This window comes from Physella acuta, unplaced genomic scaffold, assembly GCF_028476545.2.
Source record: "Physella acuta isolate Inbredline_101_S28 unplaced genomic scaffold, ASM2847654v3 ptg000095l, whole genome shotgun sequence".
In the NCBI taxonomy this organism is placed as follows: Eukaryota; Metazoa; Mollusca; class Gastropoda; family Physidae; genus Physella; species Physella acuta.
In genome coordinates, this window is record NW_026731615.1 from 486870 (window position 1) to 511703 (window position 24834).

The window sequence follows — 24834 nt, forward strand, 5'->3', positions numbered from 1 at the left end:
CCCTCCCCCAGTGACAAGTTTGTTAGACCCACCCTATGACAATAAATGTATTCAACTGTCCCCCCTCCCCCAGTGTCAAGTTTGTTAGACCCACCCTATGACTATGACAATAAATGTATTTAACTGTCCCCCCCCCCCTCCCCCAAATTTGTTAGACCCACCCTATGACAATAAATGTATTCAACCATCCCCCTCCCCCAGTGTCAAGTTTGGACAGAAGATGATGTATGTCAACTACCTAGAAGACCTCAGACAGCACCTGCCATTTGATCAATTATCAATTCCGGAGCCTGTCATTGAGTGAGTCACAAAATATTGTTTGTTATATTTTTTTGCTATATCATTTGTTCTTATTGCTGTTTTAAAATTTGAGGCTGGATATGGAAAATTAACTGAATTGAAAGTTAAATAGGGGGCCTGCGTGATTGAGTCGATAAAGCTCATGGTTGCTAACTGACAAGTCTTGAGTTCGAACCCTCAGGCAGATGAGGCTCGTTAGCTGGGGACAGCCACTCTTCTAGGAGAACCAACTCCAAAATCAAACAACTGCTGCCTTGTAGTTTGTTCTTGGTTGGACAAAGGCTATGGAAGCAAATCCAAAAAGAAAAGCAGGCTGAAATCAGAGTCAATGGTCTGTATGGCGCATAATCAGTTGAAACGTTTACTTGTCGGAGGGAATCCTTCCCAACACTAAACTTAAGAACGAAGAAGAAGAAAGTTAAACAATTAAAATATTCCCTAAAAATTGTTATGAGTTTTAAAATGACATTCCTTAAAAAATAATACAAATCATATATACAGTTGTATGACTTGTAAGTTCAAAGTCAAAGAGTTGTATGACTTGTAGGTTCAAAGTCATCAGCTGAGAGTATTAGTAGCATAAACCCAGTTCTGACATGGATGGTGATGTGATAGAACAAGGGACCAAATACACTGAAAATAAGAAAATAAAACATACTTTCTCCTGTTATTAAAAGCATTGGTTGCTGAAATGGGTTAGAGATTTCATGAGTGACCAATTCTTTATACTTTGTGACCACTGTAAAAAATTATTGAAAAACAGGGCCATGAGTAAGCATGGTAAACCATTTGGTGATTCATATTGTTAAAATACAGTCTGTGTAGTGGACCGTGTAGGCTAGAGGATTATATGGAGGGCCTGTTTTACTTTATCTAAACCAGTTGTGTGGTCTCAGACACTGTGGTTTGGCTTGTATTTAAACCCAGAAATCTTTACTTTAGTCACAAGACCACTCTGATAGGATAAAATGTTTTCTATCATGCAAGCAGTGAGCCTTTTCCATCCTAATGTTTTCACACAATAGATTGATGTCTGTCATCAGTAAAGGATGTCTGCTACCCTGGATATCAGCATGTAATGGGATATTTCCCAACCTACCTCTGTGGACATCCATCAAACATAATGGTGTGGGGGGGGGGGGGGTTCCCTAAGTCCTATCAGTAGATGTATTTTTCCCTGCCCACTGCCATCTAATGGAATATTTTCCAACCTACTTCTGTGGTCATACATAATTGGGGGGGGGGGGGGGGGGGGGAGATCTGTCCTTAAGTAGCATTAGTAAAAGATGTCTTTTTCCTTGGCCATTACCATCTACATTTTCCAGATAGATATTCTGTCTAGATATTGCCCTGGGTTGGCCTGAAGTTAACCTTTTCCAACCCTGACCCATGATTTGGGGGGGGGGGGGGGGAGGAGGTCTGTCCCTGTCCCATCAGTAAAGGGTGTCTAGATATTGCCCTGTAGTGAGCCTTTTCCAACCCTGACACATGATGTGGGGCTGGGGGGGGGGGGGGGCTGTCCCCAAGTGTAGCTGTAACAACTGAAGCGTGACTGTAAGGTGCCCTGTTTGCTGTGCTGATATCTATTATCTGCTGTGACATAGTGTTTTGTAGTTGACTTTTTTCGTTTACATCCTTGAGGTCCTGTTTGCAGAGTAACACTTACCTTTTGTTTGTTGAGAGGATTGAGGTTTAGGGGGGTGGGGGGGGGGGGGGGGGATGGCAGGCTAGTAGGTAATAGTGAATGGCCAGATTTTTTAAATATCTCAGGGCATGATTTGTTTGTAGAAGGGAAGAAGAAAGCCAAAGTAGCACTAAAGGCAAATAGGTATAGTCTAGTAGAAACATATTTTTGTGGACTTGTTTGTTATTTTGTAGAGATCCTAGCTATTTTTAGTTATTTTTAAAATATTTTTTTTCCTTCTTGGTTGAAAGTTGTTTGTATAGAATGTTTGTAATGTTTCATGCAGAATGTTTGTAATCTGTTTCATGTGAAATGGTTGTCATCTGTTTCATGTGAAATGTTTGTGATTTATTTCAAGTGAAATGTTTGTGATCCGTTTCATGTGGAATGTTTGTGATCTGTTTCATGTGAAATGTTTGTGATCTGTTTCATGTGGAATGTTTGTGATCTGTTTCATGCGAAATGTTTGTGATCTGTTTCATGTGAAATGTTTGTGATCTGTTTCATGTGAAATGTTTGTGATCTGTTTCATGTGGAATGTTTGTGATCTGTTTCATGTGAAATGTTTGTGATGTTTAATAATGTGTTTGCGTAGGGTATGCTGGAAGATGTAAATATTTGAAATGTTTCAGTTTGAGAACTATTAAAATCAAGTGCTGAAAACTACAGCCAACAAACCTATGTTTATATTCCTAGATTTCTTAATCCGACCTGAGTTGTCTGTGAAATAATGGAGAATTTGTGAACATAATGGACGGGAGGGGCTGGTATAATTTATTATGGTGGGATTGTGTTTTTTGTAGCTAAAATGTTTTTGTTGTGCATCCTAGAGGCACCTTGCCAGGGTCCTTTTACCTTTTGCATTTTTAATTGTGGTTGTGTCGGTGGGGGAATGGGGGGGGGGGGGGGGGGGAATGGGGGAAGTTATAATCAATTGTAATGTCAGTGACAATAGGAGTTAGTGTAATACTAAAGATAAGTTTAACAATAAATTTTCTGTGTGCCTGTAATTTTTATGAATTTTGTGTAGTGTTAACCTTAGCTATATGAAACCCTAACTAACTTGGGCAGTATATAAAACTAAAATTTGAAGGTTTATCATCCCTCACCATAATCTGAATCTAGATGGTTCGCCATACCACCTCTGTGAGTGAATTCATACTGCAATATTCATACTACAACATATAGTATAGGCCTATCCTACAACATTCATACTACAACATATAGGCCTATACTACAACATTGATACTACAACATTCATAGTGCAACATTGATACTACAACATTGATACTACAACAGTCAGACTACAACATTCATACTACAACATTCATACTACAACATTCATACTACAACATTCATACTACAACATTCATACTACAACATTCATACTACAACATTCATACTACAACATTCATACTACAACATTCATACTACAACATTCATACTACAACATTCATACTACAACATTCATACTACAACATTCATACTACAACATTCATACTACAACATTCATACTACAACATACACACTACAACATACACACTACAACATACACACTACAACATACACACTACAACATACACACTACAACATACACACTACAACATACACACTACAACATACATACTACAGCAATTCAAGCATGCCCCCCCCCCCCCCCCCCTCAAGTTGGTATTCGTGTCACCCAGTTAACAGACACCCCCCACATGTTGGTCGCGTGTTGTCGCTAATCCCTTGTCCCCCTCCCCTATCCCCCCCCCTCCCACAGCTAACCGTAGATTCCATTCACGTGTGTGGGACGTGTTAACTCGTGTTTGCTGGACGTGCCGTGCGTGGCTGGCTTGAGTACAACATGACCACCGACGCTGTGTTGCACAACGGTGACCCAAGGTCAGCTCAAGGCCGATCATTGAAAACTGTCTCACTTTTTTTTCTCTCTGCCTTTTAAATCTGCTGTTTGTTGACACTTCTCTGGCAACAATCTCGGTTCTGTTTAGAAAAATGGTCTAAAACTTCTACGACTGTATTCAGCCCTATGTAACTGCCAAATTTCACAAGAATCAATTAAACTGTTTTTTTTCTTCTAATTAAAAATTATCTACAGCAAAACGGGGTGCAAGTCCTGCCTTCTTTGCTCATATCCCGACACTCTCCCCATATCCCGACACTCTCCCCATATCCCGACACTCTCCCCATATCCCGACACACTCCCCATAAATCGACACTCTCCCCATATCCCGACACTCTCCCCATATCCCGACACTCTCCCCATATCCCGACACTCTCCCCATATCCCGACACACTCCCCATATACCGACACTCTCCCCATATACCGACACTCTCCCCATATACCGACACTCTCCCCATATACCGACACTCTCCCCATATACCGACACTCTCCCCATATCCCGACACTCTCCCCATATCCCGACACTCTCCCCATATCCCGACACTCTCCCCATATACCGACACTCTCCCCATATACCGACACTCTCCCCATATATCGACACTCTCCCCATATCCCGACACTCTCCCCATATCCCGACACTCTCCCCACATCCCGACACTCTCCCCACATCCCGACACTCGCCCCATATCCCGACACTCTCCCCATATACCGACACTCTCCCCATATACCGACACTCTCCCCATATACCGACACTCTCCCCATATCCCGACACTCCCCATATCCCGACACTCTCCCCATATCCCGACACTCTCCCCATATCCCGACACTCTCCCCATATCCCGACACTCTCCCCATATCCCGACACTCTCCTCATATCCCGACACTCTCCCCATATCCCGACACTCTCCCCATATCCCGACACTCTCCCCATATACCGACACTCTCCCCATATATCGACACTCTCCCCATATCCCGACACTCTCCCCATATCCCGACACTCTCCCCACATCCCGACACTCTCCCCACATCCCGACACTCTCCCCATATACCGACACTCTCCCCATATACCGACACTCTCCCCATATCCCGACACTCCCCATATCCCGACACTCTCCCCATATCCCGACACTCTCCCCATATCCCGACACTCTCCCCATATCGCGACACTCTCCCCATATCCCGACAATCTCCCCATATCCCGACACTCTCCCCATATCCCGACACTCTCCCCATATCCCGACACTCTCCCCATATCCCGACACTCTCCCCATATCCCGACACTCTCCCCATATCCCGACACTCTCCCCATATCCCGACACTCTCCCCATATCCCGACACTCTCCCCATATCCCGACACCCTCCCGTAATCCGACACCCCTCCGTAATCCGACACCCTCCCGTAACCGACACCCTCCCGTAATCCGACACCCTCCCGTAATCCGACACCCTCCCGTAATCCGACACCCTCCCGTAATCCGACACCCTCCCGTAATCCGACACCCTCCCGTAATCCGACACCCTCCCGTAATCCGACACCCTCCCGTAATCCGACACCCTCCCGTAATCCGACACCCTCCCGTAATCCGACACCCTCCCGTAATCCAACACCCTCCCGTAATCCAACACCATGCCCATATCCTCGACTTCCGTCCTATCTCTCCAACTCAACCCCCCCTCCCCCCACGCCCCAATTTCCCGTATACCACCCCTTTCCCATATATACCGACTTCTCCCACCCCATACCCCGACCCCATATCCGCACTCCCACCTCCCACCTCATGTCCGGTCAGACCCCATGACCCAACTCACACCTATTGGGCTCCACCATACACACCATTTCTATTCCCAACCAAATGAGCCGCTGTACTCCACTAAAACCCTCCTAGCATTGTCAACTGTACACTAAAACCTAACATCTGCTAGGATATTATCTTGTCCCCGCATTGTTTTATGTTGAACTAGAATACCCGTCATCCGTTGGATAACTGTGGGTTTCGGGGGTCATCCATCAAAAAACATCACGTCTGTCACTCAGAGGCATAGCGATCCTTCCCGGCGCCCGGGGACAAAGTTTTCGATTTGAACCCCCCCCCCTCAAACTTTTGATGTGCACCCCCCCCCCCCCACTCAAACTTTCGATTTGAACCCCCCTCAACCTATCAATTTATTTTTCCAAACCATTTTGGCGCCCCAACATATGTCCCCCCCCCCTTCCCCCCTCCACCTCCCCACCCCCCCTTCCCCCCCCCCCGCCTCCCCTCCCCTCCCCACCCCCCGCCTCCCCTCCCCACCCCCCGCCTCCCCTCCCCACCCCCGCCTCCCCTCCCCTACCGTCCCCCCCCCCCCCCCCCTCCTCGGTACGCTACTGCAGTGTCACTTATCGTCACAAAAAACAGACCCCACATTCAAATATATGTTTTTTATCTTTTAAAAACACCGAAAACACCGATTTCGGACTATCCCTTCATAAACTGACGTCACAGGTGACCTACTCAACTCTACTTCACCTGCCCAGTGTCCTGCCAAGTCTCAGACAACATGTTTTTATCGTTTAAAAAACAATTCCAGCCGAGCATGTATCTGACCACACTATCCTTTCATATGCTTAGGACAAAGAAACAGATGAACTCTACTTCACCTGCCCTGTATCTTGCCAAGTTCAGATAGGCAACGTTATCATTCACATCTAAAAAAAAAAATTGAAAAAAAAAATTTCACTGACATATTGGTCTAGAACCCGTGCCTCCTGCATGAGAGCTGACTACGCTACCATTTTAGCTATTTACTCGTGACGTCACAAGTGAATTTTTATACTATACTATGTGTCTCCTTATGCAACTTGATTTACGCGTATAGATTCTAGATCTAGATCTAAAAATAAGTCTAGTAGTACTAACTTTCAAATTAAATTTTATCTTAAATAAGCCAAACAAAGATTTATATAAAATAATTAAGGCCTGAAATAGATTCTAGATGTAGAATTTACATTGAATCTAGTGACCTACATCTAGGCTAGATCTAGATCTAGATCCTAGGCTAGATTCATAAATTTCCTTCGATAGCTGATCTTTAGATCTAGAGAAATTTATCGTAAAACTAAATGAAAAAGACAGTTGAAAATTGATATAAGTGTTGGAACGTAATAAATACAGCAAACGGACGTATTGTTAAAGTTATGACCGACAGAAAATTAGATTTAGAACGCGTTAAACTTTTGAATGGGAACACAATTTTCTTCAATAGACGCCGCCATTTTATTGTACTAAAGAGTAAACAAAAACCTGTGACGTCACTATTCCCACAAAGTTTAGTCAAGGTTCTAACATTTTAAAAAAAAATGGGTTATTCTGCGTAGGAATAAATCAATAAATTAATTAACGTCTTTAAATAAATTTGTGATCAACAGTCTGTCTGCATTAAAAAATTATTCTCTACCTGCATACCATTTTACAGCTTTCCAGATAGAGTCGAACATATCACAATTTTCGATCAGGCAAACAAATAAATATTCAAACATGTAAACAAAGTTGACTTTTAGTAGTATATAGATAATGACCGCATTAAATGTTCTACTGTACTCCACTAAAACCTAACATTGTCTAGTGTCGCCCCCCCCCCACATAGCCTCTGCTAGGATGGTATCTTGTCCCCCCCCCCACCCTGCCTCTGCTAGGATGGTATCTTGTCCCCCCCCCCCACCCTGCCTCTGCTAGGATGGTATCTTGTCCCCGCATTGTTTTATGTTGAATAATGACCGCATCAAATGATCCACTGTACTCCACTAAAACCTAGCATTGTCTAGTGTCGCCCCCCCCACCCCATCCAGCCTCTGCTAGGATGGTATCTTGTCGTCCCCCCCCCCCACCCTGCCTCTGCTAGGATGGTATCTTGTCGTCCCCCCCCCCACCCAGCCTCTGCTAGGATGGTATCTTGTCCCCCCCCCACCCTGCCTCTGCTAGGATGGTATCTTGTCGTCCCCCCCACCCTGCCTCTGCTAGGATGGTATCTTGTCCCCCCACCCCATCCCGCTTCTGCTAGGATGGTATCTTGTCCCCGCATTGTTTTATGTTGAATAATGACCGCATCAAATGTTCCACTGTACTCCACTAAAACCTAACAATGTCTAGTGTCGCCCCCCACCCAGCCTCTGCTAGGATGGTATCTTGTCGCCCCCCCCCCCACCCAGTATATGCTAGGATGTTATCTTGTCCCCCCATTGTTTTATGTTGAATAATGACCGCATCAGATGACAACAGGGCGGCTTACACGACTTTTTTTTCTTACCTCAACTCGTATTTCGTTTCGCCAGATTTTTATAGTGTCAAGTTTTTGTACGTTATTCAAGGCTATTTTTTCCCCCATTAAAAATCCCATTCGTATCTTACTTCTTGACGCTACTTTAGAGCATGTTCCTTGGCTGGAAAATTAATTTCATCGCGAATGAAATGGATTTCGCACATAAGTTAAAAAGATACCACCACACATCCACCTATCTGTACAATTATGCCCCCCCCCCCCCCACACAGACACACTCGGCACCACTTCATACGCCAAGTTATAGTAAATTACTAGAATACCCGTCATCCGTTGGATAACTGTGGGTTTCGGGGGTCATCCATAAAAAAACATCACGTCTGTCACTCAGAGGCATAGCGACCCTTCCCGGCGCCCGGGGACAAACTTTTCGATTTTAACCCCCCCCCCCCAAGATTTCGATTTTCAACCCCCCCCCCCCTCAAACTTTCGATTTGCACCCCCCTCAACCTTTCAATTTATTTTTCCAAACCATTTTGGCGCCCCAACATATGTCCCCCCGCCCCCCCCCTCCACCTCCCCCCGCCTCCCCTTCCCCCCCCCCCCGCCTCCCCCCTCCCCCCCGCCTCCCCTCCCGCCCCCCCCCCCTCCTCGCTACGCTACTGCAGTGTCACTTATGGTCACAAAAAACAGACCCCACATTCAAAAATATGTTTTTTATCTTTTAAAAACACCGAAAACACCGATTTCGGACTATCCCTTCATATACTGACGTCACATGTGACCTACTCAACTCTACTTCACCTGCCCAGTGTCCCGCCAAGTCTCAGACAACTTGTTTTTATCGTTTAAAAAACGATTCCAGCCGAGCATGTCTCTGACCACACTATCCTTTCATATGCTTAGGACAAAGAAACAGATGAACTCTACTTCACCTGCCCTGTATCCTGCCAAGTTCAGATAGGCAACTTTATCATTCACATCTAAAAAAAAAAATATTGAAAAAAAAATATCATTGACATATTGGTCCAGAACCTGTGCCACCCACATGAGAGCGGGCTACGCTACCAACTTAGCTATTTACTCGTGACGTCACAAATGAATTTTTATACTATACTTTTGAGTCTCCGCGCATAGATCTAGTAGTAGTAACTTTCAAATTAAATTTAATCTTAAATTAGCCAAACAAAGATTTATATAAAATAATTAAGGCCTGAAATAGATTCTAGATGTATTAAGGCCTGAAATAGATTCTAGATGTAGAATTTACATTAAGTCTAGATCTAGAATTTACACTGAGTCTAGTAGTGATCTAGATCTAGGCTAGATCTAGGCTAGATTCATAACTTCCCTTCGACAGCTGATCTTTAGATCTAGAGAAATTTATCGTAAAACTAAATGAAAAAGACAGTTGAAAATTGATATAAGTGTTGGAACGTAATAAATACAGCAAACGGACGTATTGTTTAAGTTATAGCCGGCAGAAAATTAGCTTTGTAACGCGTTAAACTTTTGAATGGGCCACAAAGTCTATGATGAGTCCGCCATTTTTATTGAACCAAAAAGTAAACACATCAAGGGACGTCACTATCCCCACAAAGTTTATTCAAAGTATTAACATTTTTAAAAAAATACGGTTAATTTAACTATGAATAAATCAATAAATTAATTAACGTCTTTAAATAAATTTGTGATCAACAGTCTGTCTGCATTAAAAAATTATTCTCTACCTGCATACCATTTTACAGCTTTCCAGATAGAGTCGAACATATCACAATTTTCGATCAGGCAAACAAATAAATATTCAAACATGTAAACAAAGTTGACTTTTAGTAGTATATAGATGACACTCACAGTAAAAAAAAAAATAGCTCGTCAATTCTTGATTAAAAGCAAAAGACATGATTGTAATCCCGTTGGTTACGGAAATTCACCCAACCGTTTTGAATAGCAACAATTTTACATAGCGATATGCTTGGGAATAACATTCCTCCATACCACCCCACCGCTAACTCAATTAGCATTTAACCCTCGGTTTAATCCACGTTTCTATGCTATGAAAGCAATGTAGACATTCACATCCAAAAAGCCAAGTTGTTTACTTGTGTATGCTAGCAACATGGTGCATAGTATTGACGCCACGGTCGGTGAAGCGAAGAATCAACAGAAAGCCACCCCATATTTGCTGAGAGCAGGCAATGTGTGTCAACAAAACAATGATCTGTATCTCGGCTGATGTTTGTGTCACTCCCCGTTTTGCTTGATTTGATGACTGTCTCGCTTGTATGTAATTTTGCTGGTCTTCGGAAATCGACTATAGTCAGGCAACTGATGTTGAGCCTGTTCTTTCACTGTAGCCCCTTCCTGAAATGTAGCATCTTTTAAAACTATAGCCCATTCCTGAAATGTAGCATCTTTTAAAACTATAGCCCATTCCTGAAATGTAGCATCTTTTAAAACTATAGCCCATTCCTGAAATATAGCATCTTTTAAAGCTATAGGCCCTTCCTGAAATGTAGTATCTTTTAAAACTATATCCCCTTTCTGAAATGTAGCATCTTTTAAAACTATAGCCCCTTCCTGAAATGTAGCATCTTTTTAAACTATAGCCCCTTCCTGAAATGTAGCATCTTTTTAAACTATATGCCCTTTCCTGAAATGTGGCATCTTTTAAACTATAGCCCCTTCCTGAAATGTAGAATCTTTTAAAACTATATGCCCTTTCCTGAAATGTGGCATCTTTTAAACTATAGCCCCTTCCTGAAATGTAGCATCTTTTTAAACTATATGCCCCTTCCTGAAATGTAGCATCTTTTTAAACTATAGCCCCTTTCTGAAATGTAGCATCTTTTAAAACTATATGCCCCTTCCTGAAATGTAGCATCTTTTTAAACTATAGCCCCTTCCTGAAATGTAGCATCTTTTTAAACTAAATGCCATTTCCTGAAATGTAGCATCTTTTAAACTATAGCCCCTTCCTGAAATGTAGAATCTTTTTAAACTATATGCCCCTTCCTGAAATGTAGCATCTTTTTTACAAGCTTTTATTTAACTCACTTCCTCGTCAGTCTGTCGTCAAACCTCCTATGATCAAACCCCCTATGGTCAAAGCACCGCTATGGTCAAAGGCCCGCTGTGGTCAAACCCCCTATGGTCAAAGCCCCTATGGTCAAAGCTCCGCTGTGGTCAAACCCCCTATGGTCAAACCCCCTATGGTCAAAGCACCTGTGGTCAAAGGTCCTAGGACCCTATTGGATACCTTTACTAATGTTAAGGAAGACACCCACGCTTTTCTTTATAGTTATTTAAATAGTAGTCTATAATTTATTTTCTACTTTTTAGTGCATCATTACATAAAAGCTTGTTATTAAAACGTTTTTTATGAATTTTTTTTTACAAGCTTTTATTTAACTCACTTCCTCTGTCTGTCGTCAGTCTAGACGGAAACGCAGGAGTGAAAATTCGGACAGTTCTACTTGACCGACACGATTCACAGTTGGCACGTGGGTCAAGACATGAAGACAATGCAATCTGAAACTAAATTTGACTTAATTGGATGCCTAATTAATTTTTTATGAATTAATAAAAATTAGGACCGAATTAGTAGGCATGTCTAGCCAACCACACCACACGCGTCATCACCTTCAATAGCTGCGCCATCACGTAATGGCTGCGTTCAAAAACCATTGCGCGCCTACTGAACGTGATGTTCAGTAGGCGCGCAATGGTTTTTAGTCATGTAACTCTATTGTAAATAAAACATGTAAAGTACTGAAAAGAAATTCATAAAAAACGTTTTAATAACAAGCTTTTATGTAATGATGCACTAAAAAGTAGAAAATAAATTATAGACTACTATTTAAATAACTATAAAGAAAAGCGTGGGTGTCTTCCTTAACATTAGTAAAGGTATCCAATAGATACTAAAGTGACCCACGCTTTTCTTTATAGTTATTTAAATAGTATTCTATAATTTATTTTCTACTTTTTAGTGCATCATTACATAAAAGCTTGTTATTAAAACGTTTTTTATGAATTTTTTTTTAAAACTATATGCCCCTTCCTGAAATGTAGCATCTTTTTAAACAATATGCCCCTTCCTGAAATGTATCATCTTTTAAAACTATAGCCCCTTCCTGAAATGTAGCCATCTTTTAAAACTATATCCGATTCCTCAAATGTGGTTTCTTCCTGAAATACAGCCTGTTATTTTAATGATAAACTTAGCCTCTTTTTAAAGTGTAGTTTCGTCTAACAGTAGCTTCTCTTTCAATTGTAGCCTGTTCTGAAACATTAGCCTCTCCCTAAGCTCCCCTATCACCAGCTTAGCTATGCTACGATAACTCTGGAACACCATACATTGCCTACATGTTACCATGCCATTGTCCCCAACTGTACACTCGGAGAACCTCTGGTCTATAAAGCTATTACCTTTAAATTAACTATGTGTAGTCCATAAAAAAAACAACCCACGACAATCTGCCCTAACCTTTAAAACTACCACCTTTAACTTCAGTAGTCCATAAAAAACAACCAACCTGTGAAAACTGTCCTAACCTATTTCCACCCCTTCACAGCCGAGTAAAGATGAATCGAACACCCCCACCCTCCCTCCCCCAGTCAACTGTTTCATTCACACCAACCGGCACTCAGTACACAATCGTTTCTTCACGCTGTTCCGGTCACGAGAGGGTTAAACGTAGATCTGGATTAACACGTAAACAATGCATTGTTTTCACAGATAGGCGGACACTGAAGTAAACACACTTGGCCCGCGGGCTGATTGTTAATTCGTTTAGGGTCATGTTTGCGGTTTCAATTACGTTTTAAATTATTAAAGCGATAACCCCATTAATAAATACCACATCGTAAGCTAACCGCAATAAGCATTTTTTTAAAGTAAATTTTTTTCTCTATACAGATACCTTTGAATATAAGTAAAGTATAGAATCCTCTTTAGACCTAGCTATCCAATTGGGCAGATGAAATAGAGTTAACGAGCCGACCCGCGGCGTATCATACGCCGCTATTTAGTTGTTTTATTTTATACTTTTCAGTAATTCATAATTTGTGAATTCGACAGTACCAATGCTGCCACTGAGTATATTTGCTTTAAAACACTATCAGTAACTCGTGAAAGCAACCTCCTCTTAGTTATCTCCCCTAAGGTAAAAATCGTTTCAAACTATATTATCTGCCCCTAATAGCCGTCACTAAACCCGGCTCTACGATTGTAAACATTTAGCGTGAACCACGGCTCACCAGACCATGTAGGGGTGGGGGGGTGGTAGTGAGCGCGCTTACAGCTTGGTGTTTTCTAGGGTCTCCAAGAAAAGAATTATATATATAGATAGATATGTTTCTTGACCTCGGCATATGAACTGAAGGTGTGGTCAGCACTTTGCCCAGCCGCATTTACTTACCCTAACATGAGTTAGGTACTCATCAAAGCTGGGTGGGCACGGGACGTTCTACTCAAGAACTCAAGACTTTCGGGTTAGCAGTCTATCACACTACCTCTTAAGCCATGCCGTCCCCCTTTTTTTTAATATAAGAAGAATCCTAAAATTGTTTGAATAGTTAATTGGGGCAATAGGCTTGGTTACGCGACCTTTTGAACTTTTAGTCCTTTCAGTTCTGCTAATATTTGAGCGGGAGCCAGCGTCCTTTATGCGTGACGGCTTGAACGTGTGTACCCGTGTACACATTAAAATCACGTCATCTAAAATGTGTTAAGCTGATGAAGTTTAAAAAAAAAATCCGGTGTAGTTTTTTTTTTTTTTTAATAATAAAAAAAGCTTTCCTTGCAGTTTTTTTGCATGATTAAGTCTTTTCAATCACCGTTTAAAAAAAAAACCCAACCAAACTGCACTTCAATTTCTACATCATTATTAGCCCGTTGACCATTACGGATGATTTGTGTTGTGTTTATTGTAGTGTTTTGTCCGATTTAAAGTTATTGTTCATGGCATAATGGGTAGTCCCAGGTCCCATCACCGCTACTAGATCTATCGGTCACCAATCTCAGTGTATAATTGTCTTTCAAGTAATGTTCAATCAAAAAAGATTAGTATTCGATCGTGTAATAGGCATACGAATATGCGTCATTCATACCATGAGCATAAAATCACGATCGCACATCATCATTTGGCATTACATCTATCGTTGTAATTCTTTACACGATCACATTTTTAATTGAACTCGAGATATTTAAAGAAAACAATGACTCACATGAAATGTATACGTATGTACATGCCTTGTGTGTCTATATATGTCTTATCTTATGTCTGTTTGTATACATAGGCTCAAGTACATGTCATTAGCAGTTAAGTTTAAATGTCAATGTGTTTCTAAAGCTTATATATTTACGTATACAAGTTATGTTTGGACATATACATTTATATGTACCTGCTCATAACATTAATGCGTACATACATGACAGTAATACAAAAATCCAGATGTATGCGAGGATACATAGCATTTAACTATGAAGCGTATAAATATGTTTATGACATTTAAATCTGACCATATGTCAGTTTGTTTTATTATCAGTAAATTCTCCGAATTGTGCGCATTTGTTTTGTTTTTTAACTGACAGAAGTGTGTTAGGTGAGAGGGGAAAGGGGGGGGGGGTAGATTAGTGAAGGACAGATGTAACATCCCATGTTTTTATTTTTCTCCCTCAACGAAAATCTTCTGTAGGATAAACGTGTCCGCTCATTAATCTGGCAGCGTCAAGCTTGGACTGTGTCCTTGTGGTCACGTCTCCCCCTAAGTCACCCCCACCCCACCCCCAACCCCATCTGTCACCAGCACGCAGTTGTATTTACTACTGTTCTGACCTTACACCACGGAATCATGGTCGTAAGTCGGACAAGGATGAGAATGTAAGAAAAAGGTAGGGCTGATGGTGTCACATAGACCCCTGCACGCCCCCTGTGCCTAGCACGAACGCATTTGTTTATCACGCCAACCACTGCCAGCAGCGAGGCTTGACGTCGAGAAATTCTTTCGGTTTGTTTCTTTAAAATGCTTGTCTACATTGTTGGCCGCGCGCGGTCCACGAAATAACTGGATGGGCTTTTATGCTTCACGCTCGCCTACTTTGTAGGGGGAGTTTTTGGCTCGACATTCCTGGGATAGCTGCCCGAGTTAGCGGAGGGGTTGGGTTAAACAATGGGTATGGATTAAGTGCACATCGCAGATTAATTGGACTTTTCTGTTACATCGGTGACGGAGGGAGTTATTTCTAATGGATGGTGGTGTTGTCGATTTACTCTGCCGGTGAATTCAGTTGTTTGATTATTGGATTCTTAGTTACGGTTTTAGTCTTAATTCTGAATTCGTCAGTGAATCTAGAATTGTACTCAGTAAATCAAGTTTATATATAGTCAGTAAATCACGTTTATATATAGTTAGTAAATCAAGTTTTTACGTCGTCAGTAAATCAAAATTCTACATCGAGTAAATCAAAATTCTACATCGAGTTAATCAAAATTCTACATCGAGTAAATCAAAATTCTACATCGAGTAAATCAAAATTCTACATCGAGTAAATCAAAATTCTACATCGAGTAAATCAAAATTCTACATCGAGTAAATCAAAATTCTACATCGAGTAAATCAAAATTCTACATCGAGTAAATCAAAATTCTACATCGAGTAAATCAAAATTCTACATCGTCAGTAAATAGAAGCGTGTACGTGGTAAATAAATCAAGTTTCCCATCTTAAGTGCACCAACAACCATATCCACCAGTAGACTTCAGCATCGTGTGTAGTGTCACATTATTTCATCTAGATTTCTGTCGCCAGTGTACCACTGTGTTTCTGTATCAGTGTCTCGTCTTTCATTTGACCATGGCTAATTCAGCAGTGAATATACGTCGTCTTGTGCGTCATACACCCAGTGGAAGAATGTGAATAAACTCCACGGATATTTTCAGCTTGTTTATGTGGCATAAAGGGAAGTAAACCTTCATAACTTGATATCGAATATCAGGATGCATAGCGTTCATCTACTCTGCAGAGAGTACGGTCAGAATATTTAGCACTGTGTGAAGATACACAGTGTAGCTAAGGTTTGTGTGGCCAGAAACGGACGAGAGTACCGAGAGATGATTGACTCGGCAAGGAACGGACCGGACTGGCCCTCGGGCCTGGAGTGTGGAGGGGTCAAGTGCTGCTCGGACAGCGGCAGTGACCCCGGCTACGGTCGAGGTCGTCTGTACAAGTGCGAGTCTAATGACTCTGGTGGCAGCTTTGATCTGCTCGACTCCGGTGAGCTGGAGTACGGGAGGGTCGGTGAGCTGACCCCGTCCCCTAAGGTCAAACACCTGCTGGTGGCGTCCAGCGTGGACTCCGGGGGGAGCTTTGATATGGAGAGCGCTGGGGTGGAGGAGAGCAGCAGGGGTAGGAAAAACTTCCGGGCTATGGCCAGTTCTAGTTCAGATATGGGAGGAAGTTTTGACGTGGATGTAACGCTTCTAGAGAACAGTGGTAAAGGGAAGCGTTTTCGGACACTGGTCAGTTCTAGTGCTAGCACGGGTGATAGTTTTGAGGCCGAAAGCCCGCTTCTAGAAGGCGATAGCACAAGCGATAAAAACTTCCGACCGCTGGTCAGTTCTAATGTGGACATGGATGGTAGCTTGGGTGCAGATAGCCCATTGCAAGAGGATAGTAGTAAACTTGTAACAAACTTGGAACCTCTGACCAATTCTAGTGTGGACAGTGGTAGTTTGGGGGCAGATAGCCCATTGGTAGAAGACAGTAGCAAACGTGTACACAACTTGGAATCCCTGACCAATTCTAGTGTGGACAGTGGTAGTTTGGGGGCAGATAGCCCATTGGTAGAAGACAGTAGCAAACGTGTACACAACTTGGAAGCCCTGACCAATTCTAGTGTGGACAGTTGTAGATGTGATAACGAATTGCCAGAACAGAACGATCGGACATCGATCCAATACACGGACCGTGTCAGTCAAGACAAGCCGCCGGTCCCTAGCAAGAAGCACTCGTCTCTGGGCAGGAGGAAGCCGGTGAACAACATCTCGCTCATCTTCTCCAAGTTCGCCCGGGACTTGGTGGAGAGGAACAAAACGGGCACGGGGAGGGAGATCAGCGGCGAGGGCGGGGACGGCAACGACACACCCATTTTCGATAACGACGACCGCCGCTGTCAGCCGCGTCAACGGAGCGTCAGTGACGTCACCGGTACCGCCACGGGGCTGTACCTTGAGTGCGGTCACCTGGCGTCGCAAGCGCTGACCGGTGATTACAGCTCCCTGATCGTGACGGAAGACGAGGCTTGCTGTGGCGTCATCTACCTCAACGACAGCGACACGACAACCGGCACGATGCCGGTTCTCCGGCTGAGCTTCACCGACCGTTTGACTGATGCCGATCATGGCGTGAAGGTCGAGGACGGGGTGTTCTCCGACCTGGAGTCTCGGGTTGAAGACGGGTCCTGTTTTTCTAACCTGAGTTCGTTAGACGACCTTCACCTCTTCAACTCAGCCAACGGTTGTGTAACCCTCGATTCCCCGACGGTGGAAGACACGGCCACGTTCGACGCCAGGTTTCTCAACGACTCTGTGAGCAGCGTTGAGGAGTTCCACACTGGCAAGTCTCCGGCCTTGAGGCTGAGGTTCGGGCCGCTGAGCAACCAGTCGTTGAGGAGCGAGTCGGACGAGTACCTGTCCTGCAGCAGCAACTACAGCTACAGCAACATCAGCGCCGACACCAACGAGGCGTCGTTCAGCGAGGAACCACGTGACGGTGGTCTTGCGCATGCGCGAAGTCCCGTCCACGTCAAGAGAGACTTTGGCTCGTGGGAGCTGCTGGATGCTTTTGAGAACGGGTTTGAGGTTGGTCAGTTGGCGGCTCTGGGGCCGCTGTGTAGCAGTGAGCCGCGGACAAGTGTTGGCTCTCATGTGGGGGAGAGTGTGGACCACACAACTGACCTCTCCAATGGTGATAAACTTGTGGATTCTAAGGATTCTGTAGAATCTAACGGCCAGGGCTTCAATGATGATAAACTAATAGATTCTAAGAATTATATAGAATGTAAAAACGAGGATTTTATTGTTAACAAAAATGGAGAGCCTAGCCCTAATTTTGATATTGTGTTGAACTCTAATGTTGATATAACTGTAAACGGACTAGACCCAAATGTTGATATTAAATACGATCAGGGGTTGGGTGTTGATACGCCAAATGAACATCTCGGCTCAGAGAGTATCCCGGTCGTTAGTGACGTAGATGATTGCGTCACGTGCGACAGAGAAAATAGCCTCGACAAAAACGCTGGGAAATTTGAGCGGAAACTTCAGCGGAACGAGCGTCGCAGGAAAAAAGGTACCGTCACTCCACGCCACGCCACACCGCCAGCTAGTCAGAGTACCCCCAACGCTTGCATTACCTCCGGCAAGAGCTCATCTGTCCCAGAGCTGAGCTTACCCCCCGAGCTAAGCCTCTACTCGCCAGCTGCTAAACAAACCGACGGGAAAAAACGCTTGTTCACCAGCGCCGATAACCTCAACAGAAGCGACCGTCTGCGAACCTCGACCAGTATTCCCGACCTACTCACTGCCAAATCTGGCAGCAAACCAAAGCGTCCCAGCCATCTCAGGATCCTCAAATCAGCACTCCTCTGGCTCAGCCCGACCAAAAATGTACAATTTTCCAACCCGTTTTCCTCTAGTAAATCTTCCTACGACTTGTCCCAAGCGCCGTTGACCAACACGAAGCCGGGTCTAGCTAGAGAGAAATCGCGGAAGAAAACAGCTCAGTCTTGCGCTCAACAATCTGTGTCCTCGCCCAACACGCCTTTAGCCGCCCTGCCTCCTCAACGGGAATCCCCGTCCCGGCCAGTTTACCTCTTGCAGCGGGGGCGGTCCCTGTCGGTGGATAACATAACGAACCCGTGCAGCTACCACGGGCGGGGCAGTGGGGCTGGTCAGGCTGGGAGCAGGACGGTCCGGCTGGAGAAGGTGGCCTGCCAGAGGTGCTCGTATATCTACGGCAGGGAGCAGCTAGTACCGCTGGATAATATGTAAGGGGGCTTTGTTGTGTAAGGGGGCTTTGTTGTGTAAGGGTGCTTTGTTGGGTTATGTAAGGGGGCTTTGTTGTGTAAGGGGGCTTTGTTGGGTTATGTAAGGGTGTTTAGCTGGGTTGTGTAAGGGTGATTAGCTGGGTTGTGTAAGGGTGATTTGTTGTGTAAGGGGGCTTTGTTGTGTAAGGGTGATTTGTTGGGTTGTGTAAGGGTGATTTGTTGTGTAAGGGGGCTTTGTTGTGTAAGGGGGCTTTGTTGTGTAAGGGTGATTTGTTGGGTTGTGTAAGGGTGATTTGTTGTGTAAGGGGGCTTTGTTGTGTAAGGGGGCTTTGTTGTGTAAGGGGGCTTTGTTGTGTAAGGGTGATTTGTTGGGTTGTGTAAGGGTGATTTGTTGTGTAAGGGGGCTTTGTTGTGTAAGGGGGCTTTGTGGTGTAAGGGGGCTTTGTTGTGTAAGGGGGCTTTGTTGTGTAAGGGAGCTTTGTTGTGTAAGGGGGCTTTGTTGTGTAAGGGGGCTTTGTGGTGTAAGGGTGATTTGTTGGGTTATGTAAGGGCGTTTTGTTGGGTTATGTAAGGGCGTTTTGTTGGGTTATGTGTTGCTCTGTGTTGATATTGGTTGCCTTCAGCTCTTTTGATGGTCTGTTATTATTAGTGCTGTCACACTCTAATAGCTTTAGACAACTTGTCCTAGTCAACACTGCTGGTTGGACATATAATCAACCAACCAGTCATCCCATAACTGTGGGGGGAGTGGGGGGGGGGGGGGGTTACCACAGTTCTTTAATATTTTTTTGCCATCTTTCTCTGCCTTCTGCTGCTCCAAGAAATTCTCAGCCTAGGTCATTCCCTGATGTCATCTATCCAATGTCCATTCCCTGATGTCATCTATCCAATGTCCATTCCCTGATGTCCTCCACCCAATATCCATTCCTTCATGTCCTCCATCCTATGTCCATTCCCTGATGTCCTCCATCCAATGTCCATTCCCTGATGTCCTCCACCCAATATCCATTCCCTGATGTCCTCCATCCCATGTCCATTCCCTGATGTCCTCCATCCAATGTCCATTCCCTGATGTCCTCCATCCAATGTCCATTCCCTGATGTCCTCCATCCAATGTCCATTCCCTGATGTCCTTCATCCAATGTCCATTCCCTGATGTCCTCCATCCAATGTCCATTCCCTGATGTCCTCCATCCCATGTCCATTCCCTGATGTCCTCCATCCAATGTCCATTCCCTTATGTCATCCATCTTATATCCATTCCCTGATGTCCTCCATCCAAATGTCATCTCAGCACCTCTCCCTCTGGCATTGTGTCCTGTGTCATTAATTCTGATAGGCCATTTAAAATGTCATTTTTCTCGTATATGTCATTAAAATTAACACAAGCCATGCCCAAATAAAAGCACAGTCATGTATCTGTTCTATAAAAAGACTCTCAGGAAGACAGCAAACTAAAAAAATTTAACATCCATTTTACTGCCAAGATATTGCCTTACTTTTCTTCCAACACGCCATTGTTAAATTAAAAACCAGCAGAGCGTGACAGGAAGACAGAGATATGAATGTCACTTGTCTGTCACCCTCCACTGGCTTGTTACCTCTGGTCTAAAAATAGACGCGGCTAGTTTTTCAGGCTGCGGTTTATTGTTTCTTTTTGGTGCAGACCAGGGCTAGGAGTCTTATATGCATGTCTCATTTACATGTCTCATTTGCATGTCTCATTTGCATGTCATTTGCATTTCTCATTTGCATGTCTCACCACAGGATGTTGTCTTGAAGTTAATGATAGATTATGGCTCTACAGTTGTAATAAGTGTAAGATGTTACATTGTTAAACTTGCTGGCTAGCATTATTCACTTCCTTGTGAGAAATACGAGCGTTTAAAAAAACAAACTTTCATTTATTTAAACTGTTGATATTCCTTGTTTTTGACAAGTTTTTGTAGATCAGGCAAAATGATGTGATAGTTTGGTCAGCACAATGCCCTATTTTCCCTAATGTGAATCTGATACCCATCAGAGTAGGGGGAGCAGTTTTGAGTCCAGATGAAGATCTGAACCCTAGACTTTTAGGCTAGCAGTGGAGCACTCGACCACTCCACCACGGCCTCCCCACTTTTTAGCGCAATATCCATTCTGGAGAATTGCGTTTATTAACTCGTCATTTCTGGGAATGTATGGATGGATGAATGTATGGATGTATGAATGTGTGTCCGGGCTTTAAGTCGTATCTCCTCCTCAACGAAGCAATATCGATGACTAGTTACAAAAGCAATTATGTTAAGCAAGTTACGAGGATGAACATAGGCCATAAAAATTCAGGGTTTCTTTCATGGATTTCCCGAAAAAGCCAAAAAACCCCCAAAAAAAGCAGTTTTTGGCCCATATCTCGGCAACCAGACCACTTAGCGACTTGAAACATGTACCAATCGATTCCTGCCATAATTTAGAACAATATTGCCGAAGAAAGTTTTCAAAAATATCCTTTCGTTCGGTCACAAATTTTTTTTTGAATTAATTAAAATTTAGGCCGAATTAGTAGGCATGTTTTTCCAACCACACCACACGCGTCATCACGTTCAATAGCTGCGCCATCACGTTCAATGGCTGCGACATCACGTTCGGTAGCTAGGCGCGCAATGGTTTTTAGTCATGTTACTCTATCCTAATATATAATTCCCCATGTGCGCACTTCTCTCTCTCTCTCTCTCTCTCTCTCTGTCTGTCCGCAAAATATTTTCGCCGGACATCACGTCAGAAACGGCAGCGATATATGGAGATTTTTATACGGACTTTTGTTGAAAATAATATGTTAGATGTTTTAAATGTATAGCCACAATTTTATTTAAAGAAGAAAAATAAAAATTAAAGGCGTATTCGAATGTAGAGAAACATTATTATTTATGCAACCGGAAAAGCATTAATAGATGTGAAAAAGAACGCATAAAACTGTGACGTCACTATTGCTTATACATTAACTAATGACGTCGTCTGCCGTGTTTAGAATAAAAAGAAATGAACTATTTCATTCAAATTTGATTTAGATCTACGTACACTATGAAATGTATACAATACAATTTTTCCGGCCTAAACTCATAAAATTTATTTTATTTATTTGGATTCTAGATCTAGATATTCTAGATTCATCTATTCAAATAATACATTTCTATACTAAAGTATTTCAGGCCTTAATTACTTTATTGAATTACTTTATTGAAATCTTTGTTTATCTATGCAATTTGCTAATCTCTATCTCTATAATATATAAAGCTAAGTTGTCGGGTGCACGATATGGCACTTCCCGGCGCCGCAGGCGCTTCAAATTTGGCAGGATCTTGCCTTGGGGCGACAGAACACGGGGGCCGGTTGGCCGAGAAGTCTACGATGATGGGGTCAAAACTGACCTCGACTGACCGGCGCCTTATATGAGCTATAAATCGAAAAAAAATGTCCACGGAGGAACCTCTTCATAACTCCTGAGGTCGTAGACCGACCCTCGGGCGAATTAATTAAGCATTCAAATTCTCAATGTTTTCGAAAGCCTAAGCAAAGCTGGGCAGCATGCCTAGTTGTAAATAAAACATGTAAAATACTGAAAAAAAAAATTAATAAAAAACGTTTTAATAACTAACCAATGGTTTTACTAACCCTGCTCTTGATTTACGCTACGACAGAGCTATTTTTAGATAACATAAGGAAATTGTGCTAAAATTGTCACTAGACTTTTTTTAATTACTTGTTTAAAGATTAGGCATTAAAAACAACTTTGTTCCTAAAGTAATTTATTATTGAAAAATAAAACTAATTTAAGGATGTCTGTATGTAAAAAAGCAAAAAAAAAAAAATGTTGTGCTTGATATAAAAACATTTTGGTATCCTGGAAAATAAAGATCAACCAGGAAACTTATGTTTTAACCTCAACCTTTGTTTAACTATGTACAGGACATGGCTTGATGCAGACTTACTTCCCCTTGTTTTACTTACGTACTTACTTCCCTTTTGTTGTTTACATGAGTTCCTAAGTCATGTGACATTTACAGAGCTTTTAACTGTAAAAAAAAGATATTTGAATCATGTGGTAACAACAATAAATTGTTGTCTAAAGGACAATGTCAAGTAGATAATTAAATGAATTAAATGGTCATTTCCTGGTTGAAAACTGGTGGGTGAAACATTTTGTTTGTCATAAAAAAGTTTTAACAAAATATTTATCACATGGGACCTTTAGTTTAGCTTTATGTAAACAACGGCCATTTTAAAATTACTTCTATTTATGGAGGCTATTTTAAAATGACTGTTCTCTTTATAGCTGGCTATTCAAGCTGCCATTCTTTCAATTCCGGTGGGCGCACCAAAATCAATTTCAAATAAACTTCAAACTTGTACAGGTGTAAATCTATTACCTTACATTCAGCTGTCTGTCACCACTTCACAAATCCAATTGCTAATCATTAAATAAATTTGGGCTTGCATATTTCAAATATCAGATGTCTGTTGTATTTTATTATATTGGATGAAGTGTAATAAGTTAAATATTTGTTTCTTATCTGTATCTATTGGCCAGAGTGTTTAATTAGGATAGTTACTATAACTGATAGTAATACTCTAACCTTTAGGTTTAAGGCTAGAATTAGGATAAGGCTAGGATTAGGATAAAGCTATGAATAGGATAAGGCTCGGAATAGGATACTGCTAGGATTAGGATCAGGCTAGGATTAGGATCAGGTTAGGATTAGGATCAGGCTAGGATTAGGATAAGGCTAGGATTAGGATAAGGCTAGGATTAGGATCAGGCTAGGATTAGGATCAGGCTAGGATTAGGATCAGGCTAGGATTAGGATCAGGCTAGGATTAGGATCAGGCTAGGATTAGGATAAGGGGTGTGAAAGCTTGATTTATGGTGGTACGGCTAATGGAATTGTACCCAAACATCTGGCATTGATACACAGGTGATGACCAGCTGAGTTAATGTACACTGTCCAGTTTTCTGTCTGTCTAGCTTTTGTCAATATTTCCTGTTCTCTAGCTAGCTTTTGTCAATATTTCCTGTTCTCTGGCTAGCTTTTGTCAATGTTCACTGCCCTGTTTTTTGTCTATCTAGTTTTTGTCAAGACTAACGTATATGTTATAATCTGTCTGTCTAGTTTTGACTCCAAGAAAAGAGAAAAGAACAAAGTCAACTACCCCAATGACAGCAGCACCAGGAAGGAGCCGAGGAAAGCTCAGCAGTTTGGTCTCTCTCTACCAGAGTAAGATATTTTTATGGTTGCTTCAGTTTACATCTCAATAAGTTAGAGAGTTACATATAGATTAAAGGGTGGTAAGAAGTCACAAATAGATAAAACAGTGGTATAAAGTTACAAATAGATTAAATAATGGTATAACATTACATATAGATTAAACAATTATAAAACATTACAAATTGATTAAAAAATGTTATAAAGTTACAGATAGATTAAATGATGCTAGAAAATTATGAATAGTTACTGTAAAAATGGTAGAACATTATGGTTATCTTAATTTACACAATAAAAACATATTTAAAACATTGGCATAGAAAAATACTTTAAACAGTAAACACATTTTAACAAGAAGAATATGTTTCTTTACAAAAGTTCACAATTCATGAGT

At 42.3% G+C, this 24834-nt stretch overlaps 1 protein-coding gene and 1 long non-coding RNA gene across 9 annotated transcripts in view; one reads left to right on the forward strand and one right to left on the reverse strand.

Moving 5' to 3' along the window:
• Positions 1–5895, reverse strand: part of LOC131929613 (uncharacterized) — a 29993-nt gene extending 24098 nt beyond the window's left edge. Inside the window, exon 1 of the long non-coding RNA XR_009383982.1 lies at positions 5861–5895. This is a non-coding gene — a long non-coding RNA (uncharacterized LOC131929613). The remainder of the gene's footprint in view (positions 1–5860) is intronic.
• LOC131929570 (rho GTPase-activating protein 8) overlaps positions 1–24834 on the forward strand; it is a 48390-nt gene that overhangs the window by 15738 nt on the left and 7818 nt on the right. For 7 of the 8 annotated variants that reach the window (XM_059285860.1, XM_059285853.1, XM_059285876.1 and 4 more), the window contains 2 exons: positions 202–300; positions 24348–24452. In XM_059285860.1, the coding sequence (XP_059141843.1) occupies positions 202–300; positions 24348–24452 (204 nt within the window). Of the gene's footprint in view, positions 1–201; positions 301–15142; positions 19201–24347; positions 24453–24834 lie in introns of those variants that run through there. The other variant, XM_059285843.1, reaches the window with a different exon arrangement.